General features: G+C 41.2%; 1 protein-coding gene across 7 annotated transcripts in view; it reads right to left on the reverse strand.

Moving 5' to 3' along the window:
- kif5ab (kinesin family member 5A, b) overlaps window positions 1-25,844 on the reverse strand; it is a 73,439-nt gene that overhangs the window by 43,881 nt on the left and 3,714 nt on the right. For all 7 annotated transcript variants that reach the window (XM_082533144.1, XM_082533142.1, XM_082533141.1 and 4 more), the window contains exons 2-5: window positions 6,605-6,692; window positions 3,246-3,319; window positions 2,794-2,898; window positions 2,348-2,396 (exon numbers count right to left, since the gene is read on the reverse strand). In XM_082533144.1, the coding sequence (XP_082389270.1) occupies window positions 2,348-2,396; window positions 2,794-2,898; window positions 3,246-3,319; window positions 6,605-6,692 (316 nt within the window). The remainder of the gene's footprint in view (window positions 1-2,347; window positions 2,397-2,793; window positions 2,899-3,245; window positions 3,320-6,604; window positions 6,693-25,844) is intronic.

Consider the following 25,844-nt stretch of genomic DNA (forward strand, 5'->3'; position numbering starts at 1 on the left):
AGCACAACTATAATGAGACCTGACTATGTTCCCTTCATATTTGTGAGTCAGCCTCTATCCACTGTGTGCAGCGTGAAAAAATACTCGAGGGCCTGGCTATGAATATTTTCAAAAGAACTGAAGCCTTATTTTTTGTATAAAGTCAAAGTGAGAGGTTAAGCACGTGCCTCTGATAGTGTCAATGAACAAAATACCAATTTTTGGCAAGGGCACTTACTGGCCCAAATTCCTGCATTAGTCACTGCACATTTGAAAGTCTTATCATGTCGGTAATTAAATTTCACCAGATTGTGGAGGCCGTTTTCTCCCTTGAGACTGTTAGTGTGTGCTTGTGTGGTTTCATCCTACAGCCATTTCCCCCCATAGGTTGTTATTCTCCTGCCTCCATTCATCTGGCTTGTTGTTGACTCTTTTTGTTCAGAGCCTAAATGTTCCACAGGCACTGTGGACTCCCCTGCATACAGATGGAGGCTTTCACCACTGTCTCTGGCTCCATTAAAGATGTAATCACACCCCTCTATCCTGGCCTCTCCATCATTTTACACGGGTTGTATATGGGTGATAAGACTATGAGCCGAAATGCTGAGTTGACTCTGGGTGTATACAGAAAATAGAACAAAGCGAAGATATAAAGGAAGCCAGTGAGGTTGTTTACTTTTTCAATTTAACTTCACAGATCAGTTTAATTTTACGCTTTTTTAAATTAAAAGGTCATGAAAAGCGAGGAGGGGAGGGCGTGATAATAAATGTTCCTTTCACAAGAGCGGAATAATTTAAAAGCACACTTCTTTTTCTCGATAGCTTCACAGCTTATATTTATAAAAGTGTCAACTCAAACAGCACCAACGTGTGTTTGTGTGAGAATCCATCAGCGTCTTCATGTTCTCCACAGAATCCAAGTTTTTAGTGCGCCCAGGGCAGCTGTGGCTACAATGTAGCTTGCTATCGCCAGTGTGTGAATGTGTGTGTGAATGGGTGAATGACTGAATGTAGTGTAAAGCGCTTTGGGGTCCTATGGACTAGAAAAGCGCTATACAAATGCAGGCCATTTGCCATTGCCATTTAGTGTTTGCAGCATTAGTACTGCAAAGTCCATCTTATGTTGTAGCATTATCAGCTGGTTTTGAAACCTAAGACTGTAAGTGTAAACCTCAACATTTTTATGTAGTTAAAACATCAGGAGAAATCACGGGTACAACTCTCCTCACTCCCCAAGACATTTTTAATACGGTCCACTGTTCAGCTAACAGGATTTTAGCTGACCTCTGTTAGGAGATCTAGGGTCACTTTGTGCAATAAGCACTCAGTGGACCCTCACTCAGTTAAACTGAGTAATGAAAAACTCAAGTACTCTGAAAAAAAAACACAGAAAACACATCACAAACCGAAAGAAGTCCAGTTGCCTTCTTTTTTTAGCTTCTCAAAAATTTCCCTTATTAATTCACTCAAAAAAGATAATAAAAATGATAATACAGGCAGAAAAGTCACAGAATATTTTCTGTTTTTCTTTCTTTTTTTACTGTGTAGGACAGAGAGAAGTTGGGAGCCTTTGAGGTAACTCTTTTATTATTATTTTTCTACTGGTATTTATTATAATTACATCTGTATTTACTAAAAAATGTGCCCATTAAGGGTTTTTGTTGTAATATTTTCTTTTTGTCTGTTTCCGTGATGCAGTAGTTGCCTGTCCCAGGATGATTTTCTCCTATGGGAGACAACAACCGAATAATATCTTAAACATAAATATAAAGTGATTAGCCATAAGATTAAAAACCCTGGCACAGATTATCTCCTTGATAATTTAGGACACCTTGGTTCCTGAGATTCACTTTATTATTGCTTTGATAAATACCACCCAACTAATCGTTGTCTCACACCAATTTACCACCACCACATTTCCACAGCTTACAACAAGAACTGCTTAGAAATGGCTGGAGGAACATAATAAAGAGCCCATGGTATTGACCAGCTCCCAAGCTCCCCAAATCCCAATCCGATCAAGCAGCTGCAGGATGCATTGGAATAAGTCCCAACCACTGAGGTCGACCAGCCCAGAGGGCCTGAAAGTTCTTCTGCTTGTATCCCAGTGCCACACGCTGCAGGACACCCTCAGAGGTCACATATCCATCTCATTCAGAAAGAGGCAAGTAAATTTAATGCTGTGGCTCATCGCTATAGATGTGCCTGTCAGTTTGCATAGGGTTCAAACACTTTAAGTAATAAGGTCTTAAAATGTCAACGGTTAAACATGATTCATCTGTGTGTGAGCAGACAGCTTTTAAATCTGTGTTGTGACACAGAAAACTACGAAGCATTAACAAAATTGAGCTGTATTTCAGTTATATACCATCCAGCAGGTCCCGGATTTTATCCATGTAGATCTCAAAGTAGGAGACCTGCAGCAAAGACAAAAAACATTTGATAGCAAATATTTTACCAGGGACACAGAAAGAGAATTCAATGCAGATAAATGAGGAGGATGATAGGTGCTCACTGTGCAAATACAAAATGCTGCAATAATCTGCTGTGGCTCTGATGAGGTATTATCCTCTATTATAAGACCGTGATGTAAAAGGGAAAATGCTGTGGGATGATCATGGTTTATTTATCATGATTTATTGATGCTTGGCTGATTCCACTCAACCCATCCATGTGAGGATTACATCAGAGCTTCAAGTTGTATTTCTACTGAATATATTCCATCTAACAGCAAACGTAAAAAAAAAGAAAGAAAGAAGAAGAAGGTGGTAAAAATGCAAACTTGAACACACAAACGTCAGAATCCACACCAACCTTTATGTGGAATTCAAGATTCTCATCCATGGCAAATATATGTTCAAAAATGTCCTCAGCAATCCGCGGTATTATCCCCATTCCCTGGTGATCATGAAGGTTCCCCTAAAGGAGGATTGAAATGAGACAGAGACATGTAAGTGAAGAGCAGGATAAATGCAGAGCCTGGGATGAATAAAGTCGATAGAACAGTAAAAGAAAGGAGAGCAGCGAGGCTTTTGACTTGAAAGCGAACAGGGTTGTTTCCCACAGAGAGTTGTAAAGAAGGTTAGTTTCCACATGAGGCTGAGAAAGAAAGATAGAGAATGATGGCCATGACGGAGGCAGACATAAAGTCAGGACAGGCAGAGGAGGAGACGGTGTTTAAAAAGGAGGAAAATGTGCGTGTATCTCTGTGCTCGCACGTGCCACATTGCGAGGGCTACCTTTTGAATTTTTTAGCAGCACTGTACCTCCATGGTGTGTGTCTTTCCTGAGGAAGTCTGCCCATAGGCAAAGATAGTCCCATTGTATCCTCCCAGTACATCTGAAGCGAGGAAGAAGAAACAAAAGCACGTTAGAGAAGGACGCAAGGGGGGAAAAGAAAATAGGTAAAGAGTGTGAAAATAAAGAATGGCAGGAGAGAACAGGTGCAAAAATATAAACAGATATAAATTTCTATCCTGAGTCACATATGTGGAAACCAAAAAATGATAGCAGCCTGTTATGCCTGGCTTACCCTTCAAATCCTCAGTGCCAAAGTAATCTACTGGTGGTTGGAAGTGTATACTGTTGTACACAAAGAAAGGGAGCTGTATTGTGAGGACCCTCTCCACCCCAGGTCCATTCACCCTGCCCGCTACCACGGTTTGTTCATTGTCAGCAACATCGGGAACACCTGGGCCCAGTGTGCCAGTGCCCTATAAAAGCCGTGGAGCTCAGCTTTTGTGCCCCTCCCCCCATCCCCTAAGTCACTCATCTGCGTTTTTGGGTCACCGCTTCTTATATTAAAAATTCTTAAAAGAGCACCTGCAAACAGCTGCATGGCCATTTGCAGATGAATGATCTATCTGAAAAGGTTCAATTAGGTTTCAGAATTCATCAACAGCACTAGTTACTAGTTACAATGTCACACTGTCAGAGGCACTTCCTACGACCGCTGACAGTGGACTCATCTCTGTGTCCTGTTAGACCTCAGTGCACTTGATACTGTTGAACATTTTAATACAGAGACTATAACAAACTGTTGATCTTGAAGAAAATAAAGTGCAGGGGTTTGAATCTCATCAATCGATTCTAATTTGTTCACGTAAATGAGGCCTTTTCTTCCCTTACAAAAGTTTATCATGGAGTTCCCTTAGGCAAAAAAACTGCATATATTTTCAGTGCTATGCAGATAATATCCATCTTTATTTATCTAATGAATCCAGATGACACAAACCAATTACATGTCTGAAAGACATAAAGGCCTAATTAATTCAAATTCTTAATTGGCGTCACTATGTGCATCACCTTTATGCTCACATGACCACACGACTGGTTTGTGACATATAGTTTAGTATTTTTACTTCGTTTTTCATGTGGACATTAGTGTCTGTGTGCCAGGCTTTACACTGCTCTAAACACTGTTTTAAACTGTTAGGTTTTCTATTCTCAGTTCTACATGATGTCAGAGAGGGAGACTCTGTAATATGGTCATCTCAGATACAAAGATCTGGCTGTCAGGAGTTGATATGAAGCGAGTCATCCTAAAAGGCTTTTTTCAGATGGTGGATGAACGGAGAGGAGTCACCAAGACCCTTTGTAAAATAAAAAAGGATTATTTTTGAGCGATGAATTATGAAAAGCTACTCTAATAGAGTCCAGAAATGAAAATATGAATGTGGAAAGAAACATGGTAGGTCCCCTTTAATAGTAAGATTATCACACTGAATTTGCTAAAATCTAAATAAACCTGCCAACTCTGTGCACCTCAAGGTGTCAGTCAAAGAGGTTGTGTGATTGCATACCAGTTAAACTAATTATACCCTTATCAACAGGCCCTCTTACCAATTATAAGAGGGCCTGTTGTTTCAGCCGTGAAAAAAGTCGGATTGATTTGAATTCAACCTTGAAGCAGAGTTGCCTAAAAGAGCCAGTTTGCCCTCCAGCATTCAGCAAGCAGAAACTCTGTAAGCTTTGGCGGCGCTTTGTGCTCTGGGCTTCTCACTGCTTCACCCACATTTGTTAAATCTGTGCACAAGGTTTCTACAGTGTGAGTAGCAGTGAATGAAAAAATAAAATGATAAAATTGTTTGTGAACGTGTTTTATCGCGACAGAAATTAAACGGCATACAAAAACAACCAGACAGGAAGTTCCCAGAGAAATACAAATATGTTTGACCTTTGCAAAGGTAGATTGATCTGAGCCTCATAAGCCTGTTGGCTCTGTGGGGTACGTGGTATTTAAGCTTGGTTAGGTGCCGAATGACCTCTGTGGCTACACACAATAAACAACAACTTCCTGCAGCATTAATGTCACCAGGAGGCAGTCAGCGAAATACAGAGCAAATACAGATATATTTCCCTTTTTCTTAGTGGAAGCCATAGCAGAACGCCTCCACTCCAGCTGAGGTTATAAAGAAATACACCCTTGGATGTTATAGTGCTGACAGAGGCCAATAAACCTCTGCGATAAAAGTCAAACATGGATAAAGAAAAACATATCATCCCAGAAGTCCAGCAGCCACTGGTCAGCTGACCACAGACACATCACAAAGGCTCTCAGCTGTAACCATGCAGAACCCTCTTTCTCTCCTGTTTTCATGTGTTGCTGCCTCTTCTCGTTCATGTCTTCCTTTGTTTCCACGCTGACCATAGTGAGAACAACGCAGAAGTGTGGCACAAAAAAAAGCAAACACTAAAGAATGTGTTATTGAAAGGAAATGAAGGCAGCGGGACACTAGATTGCTAAACTACAGAGACCTTCACAAAGGGAAACACAGAAGAGAAGAGTCAGCACGAGTCTGAGACAAAGACACTGAAAAGGGCAAAGAACCCGACGGCACAAGTGTGAAGAAAAAAACAACGAAAAGGGCAAAAAAAGACACTGTAAGATGAGAAAACTGAGAAAGTGTAAATATGGATATGGTTTCCAAACCTCTTTGCTCTCACCAAGCTTGCCCCCTCTGTTACCTTTTCCCCCTGACGCATTTCAAATCTAACTTCTTATCGCATGCCTTCCTTTCGTTAACTGCCTGCCTTGAATTTTTTTTCAACCTCGCAGTGAAAGCAATCCTGCCTTTTTATTTCTTTTTTTCTCAGCCTGCATGGTAATCTCACCTACAAGTAATCTTGCATGCCAAATCAATCTTTTTCATGCCCCATCTAGAACTAGTTCAATGGAGTTCCACACTCACTTTGAAGGTGGGAGAAAAATGAGCCCCTAACAGGGAAAAAAGAGGCAGACAGACATAAAGAGATGCAGACAGAAGGAAGGGAAAGAGAAAAAGATTCAAAAGTTGAAGGTAATGGTTTTGTTTGAACTATATGCCCCTTGGATATGCCGGTCCTTCTGCGCAATGATAAGCATGCATGTCATTAATCAGCGCATTGTGATGCTCCTACATGCAGGCCGTGTGACTACATCATGTCATGGAAATAGTTTTTTCTTGCATCTTGTAAGGGAGGTGCTAATGGATGCACCAGTGAATTGTCAGTGTGAAGTGACACCACCAACATGGATATCACGATTATGGTAATTCAAGGTGCTCTGTCGTTTTTTCCCTCAGCTATTGTGTCACTCATACGTCATGGAGACAAAAAACCCCACAGAACCATGTATGTGACTCACCTTTGACTATCTGCTTGGCACAGGTGCTGTAGACCTGCTCCTGTGTGCTGTTAGTTGGGAAGACTCGGTCAAACACATACGCCTTCCCCTGTGGAGGCCAACACAAACACAGTCAGCTATGACAAAGACAGTTTAGAGCGCGCTTTAGATCATACTCAGCACCTCATCCTCCTCTGTGATGTGCTGTAAAATGCATCTTGGGAACTTTGCGAAGCAGAGCGCACGTGACGGAGACACATCATGTTTTTCACTAAAACATTTATGTAAACCCATATTGCCACTATAAAGCAGTGCCACATCAATATTTCCTATACGCAGAGTGAACATGGTTTATGGATGCTCTGTCCATCTGTGTGTAGGCTGAAATAGCAGGGTGTATATCACATTAAGAGGCCCATCTGTCTCTTTTTGATTAGTGCAATATGCATCCTGAGTATATTTGATGGAGGCAGTGGTTGTTTCGAATGAGTGCACCGCAGCGTAGAGTAGAGCTTTGAGCAAAAGGTTGTTTGACCCAGAGAGACAGAAAGAGAGAAGAAATGGAGTGGAGGCGTAGAGAAGACGAGTGGCAGTGTAGAAAAAGTGAAAGACAGCAGATGACCTGAAATCAGCATTTGAGAAAAGGAGAATTAAAAAAAAATGCATAAAGACTGCAAGGAAGAAGAGCCTGTTTCTCTGACTGAACCATCAGTGGGGCTAAATAAGTCAACATGGTGACCAGCCTGCGACTACCCATAGACGGGAAGACATGAGCTAATTCAACGCACATGTCTGGACTGAAAGTGAAGACATTCAGTGTTCAGCTAAATGGATTGATTCATCTTCCCAGTGCAGGACATTTAGTAACACACACCACTTGAAGTGGTCAATAAGATCGGGGTTTATTCTACTTTGAGCAAGCGCTGATGTAAATCCAGTGACTGGGAGCTGTCTTGCCTCCTTCAAAAAGCATGCCTGACTGCTAACAGACCCACTTGTGTTTCTGTGCGTGGTGCATATACTATATATGTATACAAGATTCACAGCAGCTGATTGCCTCGAGGACCTTCTCTACCACCCACAAATACGGCATACCTTCACTGTAAGGAGAAGACACGTACCAAGGATGTGGCAATAAAGCTGAAAAACACAAGCAGAAACTTGCAGGTTATTGTTTCGTTTGTTTGTTTCGATTAATCGTGTAAATTATTGCTTTTCTTTCCAACTCCTTAGATCACCATGACCTGGATGGCTGCAAACCTGCATATCATGTAAATGTGTTTTAGTGGTAGACGATCTATAAAGAATGTATGTCTGCCCTTTGCATAAATTGCATATGACCTGTGAGGATGATCTAAACTATGATTATTGCTGTATCAGAAAAACCCCGGTGATCCATACTATCCGTACTATCAGCAACTGTGAATAAAATACAACAATAATTTCGCCAAAATTTTACAGATGGGCCCCATTGTTCCTGAAGGTTCCAAATGGGACAGCAAGATAAACTCGAAACCCCACAGCGCTCCAGTTTACAGTGGCTTGAGTAATACCAGCCGGCAGGTGTGGCAAGGCATCCAGCACCTAACCAACTATAAGATCAATCTCGGAGCTGCGGACGGTGACCTGGAGCTGGCAGAGGAGCTGAATATCTTCTTTGCCCGCTTTGAGACCAGGGTACCGGAGGTATTGGAGCCACAGCAGCAACACGCCACCCATAGCAGCACCACCCTCACCCTGGAAGAGCACGAGGTGAGGCGCATGCTGCAGGCTGTTAACCCGAGGAAGGCGGCGGGTCCTGATGGTGTGCCAGGTCGAATATTGAGGGATTGTGCAGGACAGCTGGCTGGGATCTTCACCAGGATTTTCAACAAATCCCTCGCACAGGCGACTGTCCCACTCTGCCTGAAGTCCTCCACCATAGTCCCCTTGCCTAAGAAGCCCCACATCACCGGCCTGAATGACTACAGACCGGTGGCACTCACCCCAGTGGTAATGAAATGCTTTGAGAAGCTGGTCCGCAGACACATCACAGCAGCCCTGCCCCGCAGCCTGGATCCACACCAGTTTGCCTACAGAGCAAACCGATCCACGGAAGACGCTGTAGCCACAGCACTCCATGCTGCATTAACTCACCTGGAAGAGCATGGTAGCTATGTGCGGATGCTCTTCGTGGATTACTGCTCAGCTTTTAACACCATCCTTCCACACAAACTGGTGGCCAAGCTACAAGACCTGGGGCTTCCATACAGCACCTGCATGTGGATCAATAGCTTCCTCTCGGGCCGTAGACAGAGAGTCAGAGTTGGCCATCACACATCCTCAGCCCTGAGTCTCAGCACTGGCTCACCCCAGGGCTGTGTGCTCAGTCCACTGCTCTACTCTCTCTACACACACGACTGCACTCCTCGCCACCACAGCAACATCTTTGTGAAATTTGCAGATGACACCACAGTGGTGGGGCTCATTTCCAAGGGAGACGAGTCTACGTACAGAGACGAGGTGGAGCAGCTGACGTCATGGTGTAAGGCCAATAACCTCCTCCTCAACACTTCAAAAACCAAAGAACTCATAATAGACTTCAGAAGGAAAAAGGCAGAGATCCAACCACTATTCATAAATGGGGACTGTGTAGAAAGGGTGGCAAGCTTCCGCTTCCTGGGAGTCAATATAGAGGAGAACCTTTCCTGGAGTGTGAACACCTCCGAGCTGCTGAAAAAGGCCCAACAGAGACTGTACTTCCTGAGAATTCTCAGGAGGAATAACATCACACAGAGACTGCTGGTGTCCTTCTACAGAGCCACCATTGAGAGTGTTCTAACTTACTGCATATGCATCTGGTACACTAGCTGCACAGGGGCTCAGAGGAAAGCACTCCAAGGGATCATTAACACCGCCCAAAAGATCACTGGCTGCCCTCTCCCCACACTGGAAGTTCTACACAACGCCCACTGTTTTAAAAAGGCCCAAAACATCATAAAAGACACCTCACATCCTGGCCACTCCCTGTTCGAACTGTTGCCCTCAGGCAGACGGTACAGGGCAATCAGAGCAAGGACTAATAGACTCAAACACAGCTGTTATCCAACTGCAATAACACATCTGAATACTACAAAAAAATGTCCATCACGCCACTCTTGTGTTAATCTATGCACGGTCTGAAGCATGTGTGTGGGAATGTATGTGAATGTTTTACTGTTATATCTTATTAGTATTTTAAGTATTCTATCTATTTTATTTATTGAATTTTATTGTTTTATTTATATTTTGATATTGCTAGGGATGATGCAATGATCGGGGACCATTCTTAATTTCGTTGTTCTCATGACAATGACAATAAAGTTTCTGATTCTGATTCTGATTCTGATTCTGATAAGTTCTGTCAAAGATGCATGGCTCACTGACTCACAATTTATGGTTTTTCTTTTTGGGCTTTTGAGCACATTTATTATTTGGTTTTAAAGTTCCATTAAGATGAAATTTTATTTATTTGTCATATCTATTTATGTATTCTGCTTTGGCCGGTGGAAAGAAAAGAGAAAAAAATAAAGCAAAAAGGATAGGTCGACGAATTTATGTCATTTTTAATGATCGCTAAAGAATTAAAGGGAAGTGATGATGAATAATGAAATGTTAGATTAAACTGCACCACCACAGAAGAAAAAATGCTTGAAGCTTGTTAACTTAATTAAGTAGTCTATAAGACATATAAGTTATGATATTTTGCTTACAATGAAATATTCTTTTGATTAAGGAAGCTGGAAAAAAGTGGATGTTTCTAAGGTAGCTGGAGCTAATGTAGATGATGCTGTGTGGTTTTTACCTCTGCTCTGATTCTCTCCCACTTACTTTTTTAAAAAGACATTTAAAGACAGAATCTGAATCTTTGCCTTGACAAACAACTAGACAGTGCAGTAGTTTTGCATTTCAGTTTTATTTACACGGTTTAGCACAATCACTACCAGGCCTGTGCTTTTCTCCAGGATTCTGGAGAAAAGCAGGTCTCTCCTTTTCAAGACTGGCCCATGCTGGTGTGGGGACACTTACAAGCCCCCGGCTGTGCATCATCATTGTGGCGTTTTTCCATTTTCTTGGAAAGGAACTGCATAGTGATCTAAAGCAGAGTGTTGGTTCATTATTGGACTTCTATGCTAGGCATGGGCTGGCCTTTACAAACACCATGTTTGCATATAAGGTGGCTCTTACGTGTATTTGCTTAGGTCGAAAAACAGTGATTTACTTTTTTGTCTTGGACACTCAGATGAAGAAAGGAGTGGAGGTATTAAGTGACCACCACCTAGTTGTAAGTTGGACCAGATGGTGAAGAGAAGGCTCACGGACAGCAAAGCCAAACAAAAAGTGAACATCTGGCAGAAGCCTGTGAACGAAAGGTCTTAAACTCCCATGTCCAGCATTATTTCTTTTGCATCCTGGGAGAGGCTGGGGACAAATGAGTCATGGTCAAGACCCACACTGCTTGCAGGAGCTGTGGTTATAAGGTCATCGGGACGTCTGGAATACTCTCCTTAGCCTTCTGCTGCTGCGGATGGGTGGCTGGATGGATGGATGGGTTTATCACAATGAAAATGTGTAGGGTGTTTTTTTATACAACAGCTTGTGATCCTTTTCAGTGTTGCTATGGTGTGACATGAAGCTGGCACTGCGGCGTGCATTAAAATAATCCACTTCAATAAAAAGAAAATTATAAATAAATCAAAAAATAAACACCATAAGCAAAAACCCTTAGGCCAATCTAGTATATTGACACAATTTATAGAGGTTATATAAAACGTATTATTTCAACCTGCCAAGAGATTGAACTCTGTTCAATCTATATATTTTTTTAAAGTTGTCGCACTAGAGGAGAAAAAAATACAATTTGTGCCACTCCCCAACAACGGTCAGTGAAAATCACGCTGAATTACTGCAGAGTAACAATAACAGAGTGTTTCAGCAATGACCTCCCACTTTACACTTTTATCTTTTATTAGTGACAGACTGCAGGAACACTTTGGCAAAATACAAGCTTCAATTTTTTATTTCTATTCTACTTCTCAATAAGCTGAGCTGTTGTGCTGTAATCACAGCTGCAGGTACAAACAAGCTCCACGTCAGAACTGATTAACCCCGACTCTCTTCCGAATGAGCCATTTATAATATACTACACACATGCTAAATACTATGGAGGGAGGCACAGGGGAAGGGAGAGGAGTCATGATGTGGTCTTCATCGGGATGAATAAAATGAATCTGTTATGTAAGCTGGGTAAAAAACAGCCCTTTGCCCATCATTTGTTATGCTGTCTCCACTAAAACACTAATCTGCTCCTGTGCTGCATGAATGTGATAATAGCACCGGCATACAAGACATTCTGTAAGCTTTCTATCTACACGTCCATCTTTCTGTCAGGCCTGTTGGTCCAGTTAGGTATTGTTACATCTGCTTGTTTGCGTCAGTGCAGAGTCTAACATATGTCTTTTCAATTTCGTGAGTGGACGCTGTTAAAAATGCAAGCGTGGGAAGCATAGTGTGTGCATATGTGAGTGTGTGTGTTTGTGTGCATGTGCATGCGTGCAAATAATATATCCAATTAAATTTGTACATGCAGACATTGTCTATGGCCCTCAGCTCTGTGTGCCATGCTAAACACCCACATGGCCTATCCAGCCTACAATCTGCTGCTGTCTGCCAGGAAACAAAGAGGCAGTGGGCTGCGAGAGTGAGAGAGAGAGAGGAACACCAAGACGCAGACAAAGAGAGAGTTACAGAAAGGTTCAAAAACCGCAATAAAAAACAGAAACTGTGAGACTTTTCCCCAGCGGGCAAAGAATGGACAATTAATTACAAGACCGAGCTGTGCAAGGAGACAATAATCAGAGAGCAGAAAATAAAGTAGTAAAATCAAGCTATATAATCAGCAAAAAAGACAGAGAGAGAAATACAATCAAAATAGAAAACGACAAACCCAGGAGGTGCAGAACAGACAACAAGAACAAGAGGAAATGAAAGAATATACATTAAAAAGACAAAGAAATGAGAAACACAGGGCTGCAGCAGTCAGTGACAAATTTAGATTATTATGTGAGGAGGGCAGAGTTTAGGACCCTGTAGAGCAACCTGAGGGCTTGGCAGGGATCACACAATCATATTTATGTAAAAAAAGAAAGAAACATAGCAACCGTGTTGCCATCAACCATCAGTTTATGGACTGTTTTGAGCATTTAAAGCCATCTTGTTTTCTAAAACCAGATATGACAAGTGAGCTGATGCATCTGACTAAGGAACCGAGGGCGCCACTCGCTCACACAAAAGCAACCTGCCAGTCAAAAATTAGCCAAACTCTGCTTTAGTGCTTATTTTAGCATAATTTAGACCACAATTTATAAAATCAAAATTGTGCTGTGTTGGAAAAAGGCTTAAAACTATTGGCAGTGACAATACATGCATCTCACTAGGTAAATGCATGTACAAATAATAAATTCTGCTAGATTTCTGCACAATCTAATTTTTTTTTGCAACATGAGAAGTAGCTGCGTACTGGTCAGAAAGGCACTTCCACACTGGCCTCACATTTCAGACCAAGAATCCATATCCGTGATTCAATTTGAATTCATTCAAATATATATCATACATGGTTTTTGATTCTCATGCATATGTCAGTCTCTTTTCCTAACTCCTTGTGCAAACAACAAGATGAAGAACAATATGTTCCAGCCAAAAGAAAAACATGGAATTTCCATGTAAATGAGCATCCCCCTAAAGCAGCTTTAAATGGCAACCTGAAACTGGCTCCCGATGCTGATAAACCAATAGAACTGTCAAACCCTTCTTCTACAGCAGATGTTTTCACAGATAAATCCGTACTATACCATAACCAGAGCCATCTGGCAGATGCACAAAATTATGAAGCAGCAAGTAAAGAAAGCAGAAAAACAACACTGAGGATGTTCATTCAACTTTATATTTTCTTTATAAATTTTATATCAGATAAACAAATCACAGATATGACTCAGACTCTATTCGCTAAACAGCTGAACACTCTGGCTTTGTAAAACGTACTTCAAACTATTTCAATTAAATCATTTACAGTTTCCAGATCATAAAGCTGAATGAACAAAAATGGTGATGTAATCATTTTTCCAGGATTTGAAAAGGAAAAGCGGAGTCAAAGATGCTTTTTACACATGTTTAACTTTTTGGCCCACGTATTTGTCTACAAAACTACGACACTGAATTGTATCATAGTCAAGCAAACCTAACTGAAAGGGAATCTATTCATGCACGGTCCTACGTATATCCACATAAAACCTGCAGAGGGTCTAAAGACAAGGGAGTAGTGGCAAAATTACCAAGTTAACCTTGAAACTTCTAATATGTTTGGAGTTGTGTTTAAAGTTTTTATTCCTCAACTCCCAAGCAGCCAATAAAGAGCTGATCTGGCAGCACTTGGAGGATGAGCACAATATTAGATAGGTGGTTTAAATTTTGCAGCTATTCAATTACTGACAACAGACAGTAGTAATGCACCAAATCCCTTTGCCACATGTTAAAAAGGCTAAAAACGACAGAGTTGAAAAGATAACCGCCCACAGCTAATACTTTGATTACAGTAAACTCTGCAGGGCTTCGTTTTAAGGAGAAATCACAGCCGAGGTTACAGCAACTCAGTCACGGCTACAAAACCAACAATAGCAGCTGCTATGAGAAAGTCTGCACAGAGCGCTTCACCGTGAGAAAGTAACACGCTTCACTGCATCGTGCCTAACATCCACTTCTTCCCTGAGAGGTTTTTCAGCTCCGTAATTACCCAACGCTACATCCACCTTTGCTCCTGGCAGACAACACGCATTACTTGCTTGGTCACACAAGGTCATTTGATGGGAAACTGCTTTATGGAGGTCTGTCACTTGACCTTTATGTTTCTGGTGAGGAGCATTTCAAAGAAACAGCAACCTTTCTGCAAGAAAAGGCTAATTCTGGAAATAACACCTTCTGCTTGTGCTGAATATTTAGTGACTGCCAACATTTGCAATGAGGGAATAATGCTTTCCAACACAGGGTGCATTTCCCTTCCACTAACCAGGAGAGACATTAGTAAAAATTTGACAGAAAGAGCTGGAGGAGATGATGGGAAAATTGGGCCGTGTATGTGTTTCTCCTTCTCCAACACATTGAGATCATTTTTTGGCTCGTTTGTAGATGTTTGGTCTTCCTGTGTAGGCTTGACTGGGGGCAGAGAGGAGGCAGAGGCAAAGGAAGTCCTATTTCCACTAATCAAAGTGAGAGTTTATCTTGGTCTCTGTCAGTCTTTGCATCAGTCTTGCCCACAAATTCATCAACCCTCCTCTCTCTCCCCACAGAAATGCGAAAACAGGCTCAGTGAAAATGACAGGAGAGAGTAGCAGCTCAAGCTGCCAATGTCTGCACCATTCTTCAGGCTAATCAGGCTTCAAGCCCCAGATAACAGCATCATTAGCGTTTTTCTCGACAACAGAAAACCCCTCACAACTGCAAAAGCTCCAGTCACACAATATTATCTATCACTGCTGTTTTCCCTAATTCACTGGGCTGACAACTCGCAGAGTCGACTGGCATAGTGCCTCGAGGGCAAAGTGGCTGTGAGGTTCACATGTACAGTAGTGAAGTCTGGATGCAGAGATGCAGTGGTGGCGTTGTATTCTTCTTCTTCTTCATTTTTTTGTTTTTTCAGCTATCTTGTACTCATCAGAGCCATTTTTGTAGCAATTTCACTTAATCGCTAGCTCGGGGAACTGAGGTTTACCACCCAACATTACTTTGTTAACATACTTCTAATCAGTTATTTTCCTACATCAAGTTGCTTATAAAAGATCCACGGATAGAAGTGGAGCAATTATTCCTGAATCAAAGTGAGATACTCTGCATAATTTATCAAGATGAATGAAGGAAACGGGAGACAGAGGAGTGGAGATGGGAAGGAAAGACTGGGCTTTGTTCGCCGGGACTCAGACCAGAAAACGGGAGCAGCAGCTTCCCAGTGGACAAAAAGCGAAGTTAGAAATTGAAAGACTTGGAGTGACTTCAAAATGAGGAAATGGAGACAGACTAATTGATTGTTATAATGCAAGCCATGACGGATGAACTTCAACGACAGCCAGAAAAGAAATGAGCAGAAATGATAGATTGATAAAGGCAATAAAATGCCAAAAGCAAATATTTCATCCTGTTCTTCATATTCCGGGAAAGTCACACACTTGAAACACTCACCACAGCCGAGCCTTCTTCTGCTTGGTACACACTTGATTGTAGAGATAACACACACATAACAGATGCATCCACCCTCCAGGTCTGAATAGTCAAGTCAAAGTGAAAGCACATTAAAAAGTGCTTTTAAATGACCAGCAGGAGGCAGCACCAGTGGTTATAAGTCTTTTATGAGTCTGTGGAAAAAGTACCCTACTTCTTACGTGATTTATAACCTTACTAAACATTCCTCCTAATGCGCTTATGGACTTACTATATCATAATTTTTGATATGACTTGCAGTTTATGTTGAAAGCTAATTTATTCAAAATTTTAACAAGTGAGTGAAAGTGGGAATAGCATTTACCTAAACAGTAATTCCTCACATGGCCTGGAAGGAAGCAGGGACTCTGATTTCTAACACGTGGGGCAGATTTTCCAAGAAACGCCTCATATTTCTAACCCTGATTTAGCTGGTTTTAGCTTCACGTCACTTGATGACATAGATTAACTCAAATATTTGTTCATGCTCTCAAGCTAGTTGGCCGCCTAATAATTCAGTCTATGCAGCAGCGTGGCTGGTTCATTGCACCCGGCCTGAACATGATGTGTCACAACCATATTAGAGTTTCTAATGCCCCATGTACTGTGTGAGAAGGTACTACACACAATATTCCCGGTTTATTGGTGTAAATAGGATCTACAAATAGGAAATTATATGACCGAGCTTTGAGAAACACTTCAAATGTCTTTTTCATAATGTGCTTATTTGTGCCTTGTCTGTGGTGTTCATGGCTAATCTAAGCTAAGATTAATATAGAACATCATAAGGACATTAGCATGGCATTTCTCTTGTCATCTCACCCTTTGCAAGAAGGCAAACAAGCATGTTTCACCAAATATCAGGCTATTACGCTTAAAGTGAAAAGGGTAAATTATCATTAGCAGTTCTACTGATGAAGAGCATGCAATAAAAAACAAAAGCCTCTAGAAAACAATTTTGTCAATTAAATGTTGACAAAGTTCTTGAATCCCTTTTTGTGTTGTTTAGAAAACACAAACGTCCCACCTGATAACACTTAATTATGTTGTTTCATGAGAGGCTTTATTTGTTTTTGCTGTGCATCATGTTGCCTTTATGATTCCAGAAACTTCAAATAATTCAACCGTATTCTCTTTATTGAGCATAAAAAAAGCTCAAGCACACACTGAGGAGAGCCCTCAGCATTCTGTAAGTGCAAAGCACACAGAAAATTAAATTTTGTTCAGATACTGCAAACAGTGCAGAGAGACAAAGGAGAAAAGGTTTCAGAAGGAGAGGGGGTAAGGAGCAAGGAGAAGAAAGGAAACACTTGGCAGAGATGACAAAGATGCCTCATCGTCTATGTGACACTGACTGCTCCAGCGCTTGCCTGCAATGTCACATTTGATTGGCCCCCCTGCCTTCACACATTTTCCATTTATTGATGTTGTAGAATTATAAAAATCCTAGAAAACAGAAATGAGCCTTGAGGAAGAACTGAGTTGTCTGACACGAAGCGAGATCAGCCGCGTCAGCCTGAAGCAAAGATTTTCAGTCACAGCCCGAGACAGCGTGAGCGCCCAGCTAATAGCTGTCCTCCCTCTCAAAGGGAATATTTGATGTCAAAAGGCATATCTAAGGTCTTGCGGCCTCACACTTGTTATCTCCTTTTCAGCCAGCAGTCTCTTCCTTTCAGCTCTACCTGCGTACAAGTTAATGCAATCAAAATTAATTCACACAGGATACAGGATTACTCGTGACAGCAGCTTTGTCTCTGTCTACAGCACTTCAGCACACTGGGGAAAAAGCCAAACACATTTAGCATTTAATGCTGAAGAAATGTGTGTGTTTTTCTTTTCAGGCAGCAACTTTACCTTAAAACGCCCTGTGCCAAAGTGCCAATATAACTTAAAATGTGTAAAGTAATTCACGCAGCACCTTCTAACACTACGGGAGCAGACAGCGCATCAGTTTATCACGTTTTTTAAAAGGAATATATGAAACGTTTTGAAAGGTGAAAAATATGTCACCCAAAAAGTGGTTTATAGAAAGCAATCTTTCAACTGAGCCATTGGTCCTTCTCTACGACTAATTCAATTAGTACACAAACCTTCGAGCCAACTTTACTGGTTGATTTTAGCCAAGAAGTAATGCTCCAGCTTACAACTCTAGGCCAAATTAAAATAGAGGGTTTGTGTGGTACAGGGCCACAGTCTAGATTAAATGTGAGCCTCGACACTGTGACTGATCCTCCATACAGCACGTTTCAAAGGAAGACACTCACAGTACCCCACCAACCAGCCACAGCTCTGCACCACACCACTGGTATAAGGCCCATTAATGTGGCCGAGAACGAATAAAAAATTAGACCACGAAGAAGATTCAGAAAAGTAGCACACATTTCAATCAGCTTCTGCTGCAAGCAATTAGACTGAATCAAACTAGGACTGAGCAATGATTTAAATTTCCTGTAAAAACAACATGGTTATGGTGATTTTCACTGTAATTCTGCCACAACTAATGACAGCAACATGCAGCGAGGTAATTTGGATAATAAAGGCCTCCAGGAAGAAAAAAAGCGACTTTATTAAGATTTTGCATAAAATGGAATTAATGAGAAACTCCAGGAGACAAAAGAGGTAAGGTAAAAGAGCAAACCAAAATAAATAAAAAAGTTTGATATGATTATCGACGTACCTGCTGGAAGCCAAAACAAAAATCGCATCGTGCTGCTTTAGCCTGGAGAGAAATGCTTTTTAAAGTCTGAGCTGGGGCCAATCCTTGGCCATTCAAAGATTAAAATAAGCCTGATATTTATGTTTGCCAAGATTTTCCAAGTCTCTTTTATGTGATGTAGTTTAAATTAAGTACTAAAATCGGGATAAATTAGATTATCCACAGAAAAGGAAAATGTGCTTTAAAGCATGGCTCTCCTGGGAAATAATAAAAAAAAATGCTGGAGTACATGTCAGCATTCTTAAATGTCAGTTCGATTAACTGTGCCGTGTTTAACCAAAGGAAACAAAGTGTTGGGCATTGGATGGCTGGGATATTCCTTTTCTCTCCTTGGGATTTCCTTGCTTTCCTATTCCCAAGACAACAAAACACCAGGGGTGCTAGCATGTCCCGACACGTGCACGAGCATGTGCAGCTGGTTTACGAGGTACTGCTCGCATACACTGAGGGCAGACACGCGGCCTGGGCAGCATCCTGGGCATGGCCGTGGCTAATGAGAAGAGGACGCTCCATTAACACTCCCCAGAGCTAAAAGCTTGGTAGTCACAACCCACTTGTGTCACAAAGGCAGAGGAATCATGAGGAAAGTGTTGACGAACTGGAAGAGCTTATCTAACCCTGACACACATGCACACTGAGTAAAAATAAAGACGAGCTGAAGGAACTGGAGTTAATATCCTGTTCAGTGTGGCTGCTGACTGAATTGATGTCAGTGTGATGTTAGTATTAAGGCGTGCTGAGAGTCTTTATTGGTATGGGGTAGATAGTTTTGATCCTTGACATTATAAAATTGCACAAGTTAGCTTTAATACGGTGATGATTTAAATATTGATTTCTTTATTGAGGAAAGCAAAATAGATCTCAATGAGCCCTTTTATCATTTTGTACCTCCTCACATTTCTAGGAGGGATAAAGGGACGTAAACTCCGCCAAAGTCAACAGATCCCTTAATATTTTGGCTCCTGACTGACGGGAGCTTCCCCTCTTGACGCTATTAAAACCTGCTAGAAGCCTCTGCCAAAATGAATGAGATGACAGATGAGCTGAGCTTTTTTCCCTCTTCTTTAAACTGCTGCTGAGTCATGAGGAAATGAGCAGCGGAATCATTACACCATGAAATCCAGCCAGACAGAGAAAAATACTGTGAAGCATTTATTGTGAAAGAGAATGACAGAAAGAACGAGAGAGGGAAGAAGCAGACGAGGTCTAATCCCAAGAGGTGGCTGCTTTCGCACCGATATCCAACATGGAGAAAAGAGTCCAGATCTTGACCCCGCACAGCAGTCCCATCACACTGCTAATTGGAAAGGGTGTGAGCTCTGCGCTGATAGAATTAGAGTGCCAAAGTGTGCGAGCGAAGGAAGAGCACACCTTAGATCACCACTTGTGATTCTGCTTGGTTTCCAGACAGTTAACGGTAATGCGAAAAAATATCCTTGAGAAGAAATGGTTCTGCTGGAGCTATAAATAACAGGTACAAGACAGGTAGATGACTTTACACGGCGCCCGACATGCTCTGTCAACAGTTTGTTTCAACAGCAGCTGTTTCCCCTGCATCTTTTCTACCTTGGCGCCTAATGAAGAAAAGGACAGGAGAAGGCGGGAGGATCGGCTCACAGATGAGATTAAAGAAAAAGAGCCCATCAGAAATCAGAATCACAGCCATCCCACCAACTAAGAAGCTGCTGGTTAATAATCAGCTAGTTTTTAACCATGTTACATCTATTCTCTGCAGCAGCACACCATTTGACCTTAATTTATTAGTAGCAGAAAAAGTAAAAGCTACCTCATGTGCCCACATGACATCTGAGAGCTGAAGTGCAGGGTACGCGCTCTCTGTGAGCTCTCTAAGACTGTTATAAGACCTCTAATCCGCTATTCTTCCCAAAAATGTAAACAAGGTGTTGCTCACTGTTATGAATACAGCAGCCACTGCAATTTCTATAGAAGTCTTGTAAAACACTTAAGGGAACAGCAGCCATGGAAGAATAATCCATGGGATATATAAATGCTGTGCAAAAAATAGAAAATCAATAGTTGTTTAGTCCACACATATTACTTGGTTTTACTAACACGGGGGCAGAGAGCCACATTGCTTTTCATTCATCTGTTACGGTCAACAAAAAAAGCAAAGGTCACTCTGCTCCATGTAATGATGACATGGAGGTCAGCGTGGTGCTACGAAACTTCGAAACTTGATATAATGAGTGTTTGAAATGTTTCTTGTTATTTGCTGTACTTTGGTTCAATCTAAATCAGTGTGGACCTGCACTGCGAGGCCGGCTCATTAAAATGTAACTCTAATTTTGGAAAGCAACGGACCGTGATAAAACAGGCCCACAGGTATGGAAACACAATGACCTCTAGTTTGTGAGACACTGAAGGGTAGATCCATGGTGGAGGCTTTTCCTCTGGCTTCGTTGTAATACTTAGAAATGGGAAAGGACCTAATAATCTTTGTTGATACGTTCTTTCATCCTCTCTTACCCCCTCAAGTTAAACTCAGCGTTCGGCTAAAAATAATCACAAGGAAAGCAAACAAAATGGAAAATATTTTCGTTTCTGGACAAAGGGAATGAAAGTGATAGTGCTTATCCCGCAGACTCTAGAAGATGAACACAGCCGCTGGGTATAAAAAAGTGAAGCCAAAGCAGAAGCTCCTTGAGATCCAATTCAACTGAGTATCACTGGGTGCTGGCTCCACAAAAAATAAATGTGAAAAAATCTGTCTGCAACAGATGCCCATCCAAAAAATGATCTACTCTGGTGAATTCTTGGATAGTGGTGATTTTAAAACAATTTTATCACTAAAAAGAACTAAAAGGGCAACATAAAAACCCCAAGATGCTCTCCAATGCATCCATCCATCCATGTGTGTACATGTTATGCAGAATGCACTTACAAAGCATAGAAGAGAGTGCTTGTGTTGTATAAAGCACTAGAGTAGAAAAGCGCTATATAAGAATCAGTTGATTTACCGTTCTCCAGTCACTCTACCCTCTCCAAATATATTCACTTATATCTCCAAAAACCAAGATGGTGATGGCCCCCACTGGCAACACTGTCCTGTGTTGGTAACAATGTAATAGGGTTGCAGAAAAGCTGGACAGATCAGAGAGATAGAGACAGGCAGCAGTTTACACTCTTACACAATCTAATACTTATTTGTCTTTCCTACACAGGTTTGCTCTTAAAGTTAACTCCATTCTGGGAGAGTGAATCTTGAGCTGCTGAGAATCTTTAAAGCAATGGTTGGGACTTCCAGTCAATCAATCAATCAATTAATTAAACAGATTATTGTGGATTTGAAAATCTTTCTTGGTTTTCATATGTACCTATTTTCAGTGATATCAACTTTAATCGCATTTTCCAAGTTACCTATATGTGACTACAGCATAATAAAACTGGAAATTGTGTTTTTGGTTTGCCAAACCATATTTTTAATGCCCCCCTTGGCTCATGCGCTAATCACATGAGCCAAGGTGTGAAAAAGGGTGTGGGTCGTTATCAGCAGAGGTTTCAGGTGAAACTATTGTGAGACCCAATCATGTGACTTACTGAGATCACTTTCATAACCTATAAATGATCTTAAAGCTTCACCGTTACATTACAATAACAATAATTACAGTAATAATTACAGTAATTTGACAAATGTGGCATGCTTATAATAGTTCTAACATTTTTCATAAGCATCTTAATTCAGAACTTCTTATCACACGCTGCTCCTGCTATGAATATGATACAATTTTAGTATGCCTGTTACTACTGGACAGCAAGAAAGAAAAAATTCCATGTCTTTTCGCCCCCGAGGCTGCAACCATCATTTATTTATTCATAGACCCGAAAGCGTGATTCACCGTCACAGTTTTTTTTGACTAACAGAAGATTAGGAGGGACAATCTGGCCTTTCTGATGCTGCATTATTGCAGGCAGTGAAATACTCGAGACAGCTGTGTCACTCCACTGTGGAGCAAACACAAAGACCATTCGTTGGGGCAGTACAGCCAGAGTGATTATTACTGTCACCCAGCCTCAGAGTGATGCTTAGCTCCACAGGTGGCTGCAAATCTGACGGTGAAAAAAAAGACAATGAAAGACTATGAATAATAAACACATTCATTTTGGGGTCACACAGAGAAGATAATGTGCCATACTGCCGTTGTTATCAAAATTAGCCTGATGATGATAATGTCTGAAAGTGCTTTGAGGAACTGATAAGAAGGCTGACTGGAGTTTTGATGTATGATCTGTGATAAATGATCGCATTGTTCTTCTGCTAGTTTTAGGTTTTATTTAGCCACTTTGCTCTGCACTCTTTCAGCTTTTAAACTCTCTCTGCCTGTGTTAGTGAGACAAACAACACAATCAAAGAAACACACTGCACTCCTGTTCTGCTGCTGCACCACACTTCAGATAAATTACACCGATTCCTCGCTTCTGATGTCAAACGGATGGGCCTATATCTTCTATAACAGCAGGGAAGCCATCAAACACAAGGTTCAATTAAAGCCCCGAGTTCTCAAGGTGAAAGGCATCTTGCCCAACACCTAGCTGCACGCAGACACAATTAGCATAGAATAATTATTACTGTCACACAGCCAGTGGTTTCAACAACTTTAACAGCAGAAGCCAAACATCATTTATGAAAGATAAGCTGATGTTTGATGAGAAACAAAAACACTTTTTTCTTGCTTGAAGTGAACAGTTCATAAGCTACAGAGTCCTGCTTCGGTTCAAATGAATCGATGAAAACTTCTTTTTTCATTTCTTACTGCTTCATCAGTGTGCACTGTGCACACTGATGTGAACGTGTCAAAGTTCTCATCATTAAAACCGATATCAAATTTGATCCTTGAGTCTTTCGTTGTTTGTTCCTTTGCACAGAAGTTTTTTCTGCACTTCACCAACACAAACTGTTTGAAAGTGCCAGAGATGTTCCCTACTATATCAATTCACAGTGTACCGACAGGCCATCTCCTTCAGTTTTTAAATCTCTCCGGGTCCCCCCTTGTCTGCCATCCAGGTGCAGTCAAACCATCACTCTACAGCCTAAATCATTGCCTCTGTCAGTTAACAAGTTGTGGGAAGGAGTCATCCTCGAACAGACAAATGAAGGGTCATCACCACTGCCCAGATGCGAATTGTTTTTATCAGCCGACAAAATGTGGGTGCTTAGCTGTCACTACAGGGTTCTCGCAGCAGGTCTGCTTTCCTGTCGTCCTGATATTTTAAATCCTGATGCAATCTGACGGCCGGGGCATTTCAACTCACAGGAGACATGTACTTTTTTTAACAGCTTCTTCTGAGATACTAGAGGGACAGCGCACACACTGAAAGCATTTATGCACCAAAAGCCACTTACATTCATGCATTACATTCACAAAGATGAAAACTTCACACATGGTGTACTGACTGCAATTGAGGGGCGGTTGGTGCATGAAATGAGAGGAAATATAGGCAGAAAACTGCACTGTTCTGCCACAAATACTGGAACAACAGCAGGCTCTCACCATAGTGACGGAGTACAGTTCAACTTAAGTGGGCAACATGATGTTACCTCATTTCCTCAAACCTTTTTTTCAACCTTTGCCATCTATATGCTAATAAGAAGCATGCGTTGCTTCTTTTCAATATTAAGTAGCCTAAATGGAGCTAAAGTACTGCCCTTTCATTTCAAAAGACATACAGTCATTTAACACATTTTGTGAATTTTAAAACCAAAACATGGCCTTTCACATTTCTTCATCATCTGAATGAACATCTGAATTATGTGTTTATTATTCTGCTGTCTTCCAACCCAACCCAAACACATTTAAATTAGGGGTGGGCGATATAGACGATATACGATAGAAACGATATAAATTTGGCCAACGATAGAGATTTTGACTATACCGCTCTATCGCGATAGCGTATGTTGATGATGTCATCAAGCTGCGCCTGTTTTGGTCGAAAGCATTGCAGCGGCTACAACCATTATCATCTGCAAATTATGCCGGGCGACAGTCACAGCAAAGACATGAAGCACTTTTGAAATATGGGGAAATCCAAAAACTGCGCTTCCTCCACTTCCGTAACATTGATACATTAATGTTGAATTCTCTCGCAGCTGCTCTATTCCCATGTTGTTGCAGTATATTAATAACTAACCTCGTATTGTGGATGAATAATCTCAGTTAGGGTTGCCAACTCCCTGAAAAATAAATAAGGGACACCTCGTGGCCAGGGCCGGGCAACCCAGTTGTCTTCACCCTTCCCAGTGTGGTAGCTCTTGTTTTTGTGTGTGAAAATATTTTTTAACCATTTGACTTGAATTTGATTTAAGCAGATGCATATTCTTTGTGATATGACCATATGGGAAACAAATGATCATTTAGCCATTTATTTTTAGCTCAAAATGACAACATTAACAGAATAAAACAGGTCTCTTTCTTAAACAGAAGCCTGTCATGCTTAGCTTTTGAGAATATAAGTAAATCTTTCTTTAAAAGAACTCTGTCCTGCTTAACGTAAAATTATATAAATTAATAGAAAGCAATAGAACGAAAAATATTCTTGTAACTGTGCACATTCCCCGGGCGCCTGCTTAGTGGGCTGCCCACTGCTTCACTGAGTGAATGGGTCAAATGCAGAGAAAAACAAGTAATTTCCCCATGGGGATCAATAAAGTATCCATTATTATTATTATTATTATTATTATTATTATTATTATATAGTGCATTTAGTACAATTGGCTTCAGTTGAGGTATTATTTCAGCTTTTCTAATGCTAATCAGCTGCTCCTGTTTGTAAACCCGCTTGTTCCCATGATTACACATCTTAACTCATCATCATTATTAATCTATGTATTACTTTTACATATTAGTCATCTATTTGTTGTAATCATCTATCCTTGCAGTTGTTTATTACACAAAATAAATTATATTATCACACTTCTGGCCACATAGCGCTGATATTCACTGCACATGCCCATATTAACCCCAATGTTTACATACCATATCTGCTTCTGCCGTGGCCTGGTGGACAAAAAATTGGTTAAGGGTTCCCCGAGCTTTCACGCCTCTCATGTTCTTCATGTGCCCACCATTAGAAGCATGCCTATGGAAAAAGCGCGCCGGCACACAGTGAAGTGCGCTTTATAGGTGTTATCGTGCACTTTTCCAGCCAGGTGTTTTCCTTTTCCCATTCCTCCCTGTACTTTTGCAGCCTTTTTTTTTCTTTCTCTGAGGGGAACAAACATTGCTGCTCTAATGCTGGGCTTACACTGTGCGATTTTTGGCCCAT

Source organism: Aulonocara stuartgranti (assembly GCF_965226115.1).
Source record: "Aulonocara stuartgranti genome assembly, chromosome: 5".
Taxonomy (NCBI): Eukaryota; Metazoa; Chordata; class Actinopteri; order Cichliformes; family Cichlidae; genus Aulonocara; species Aulonocara stuartgranti.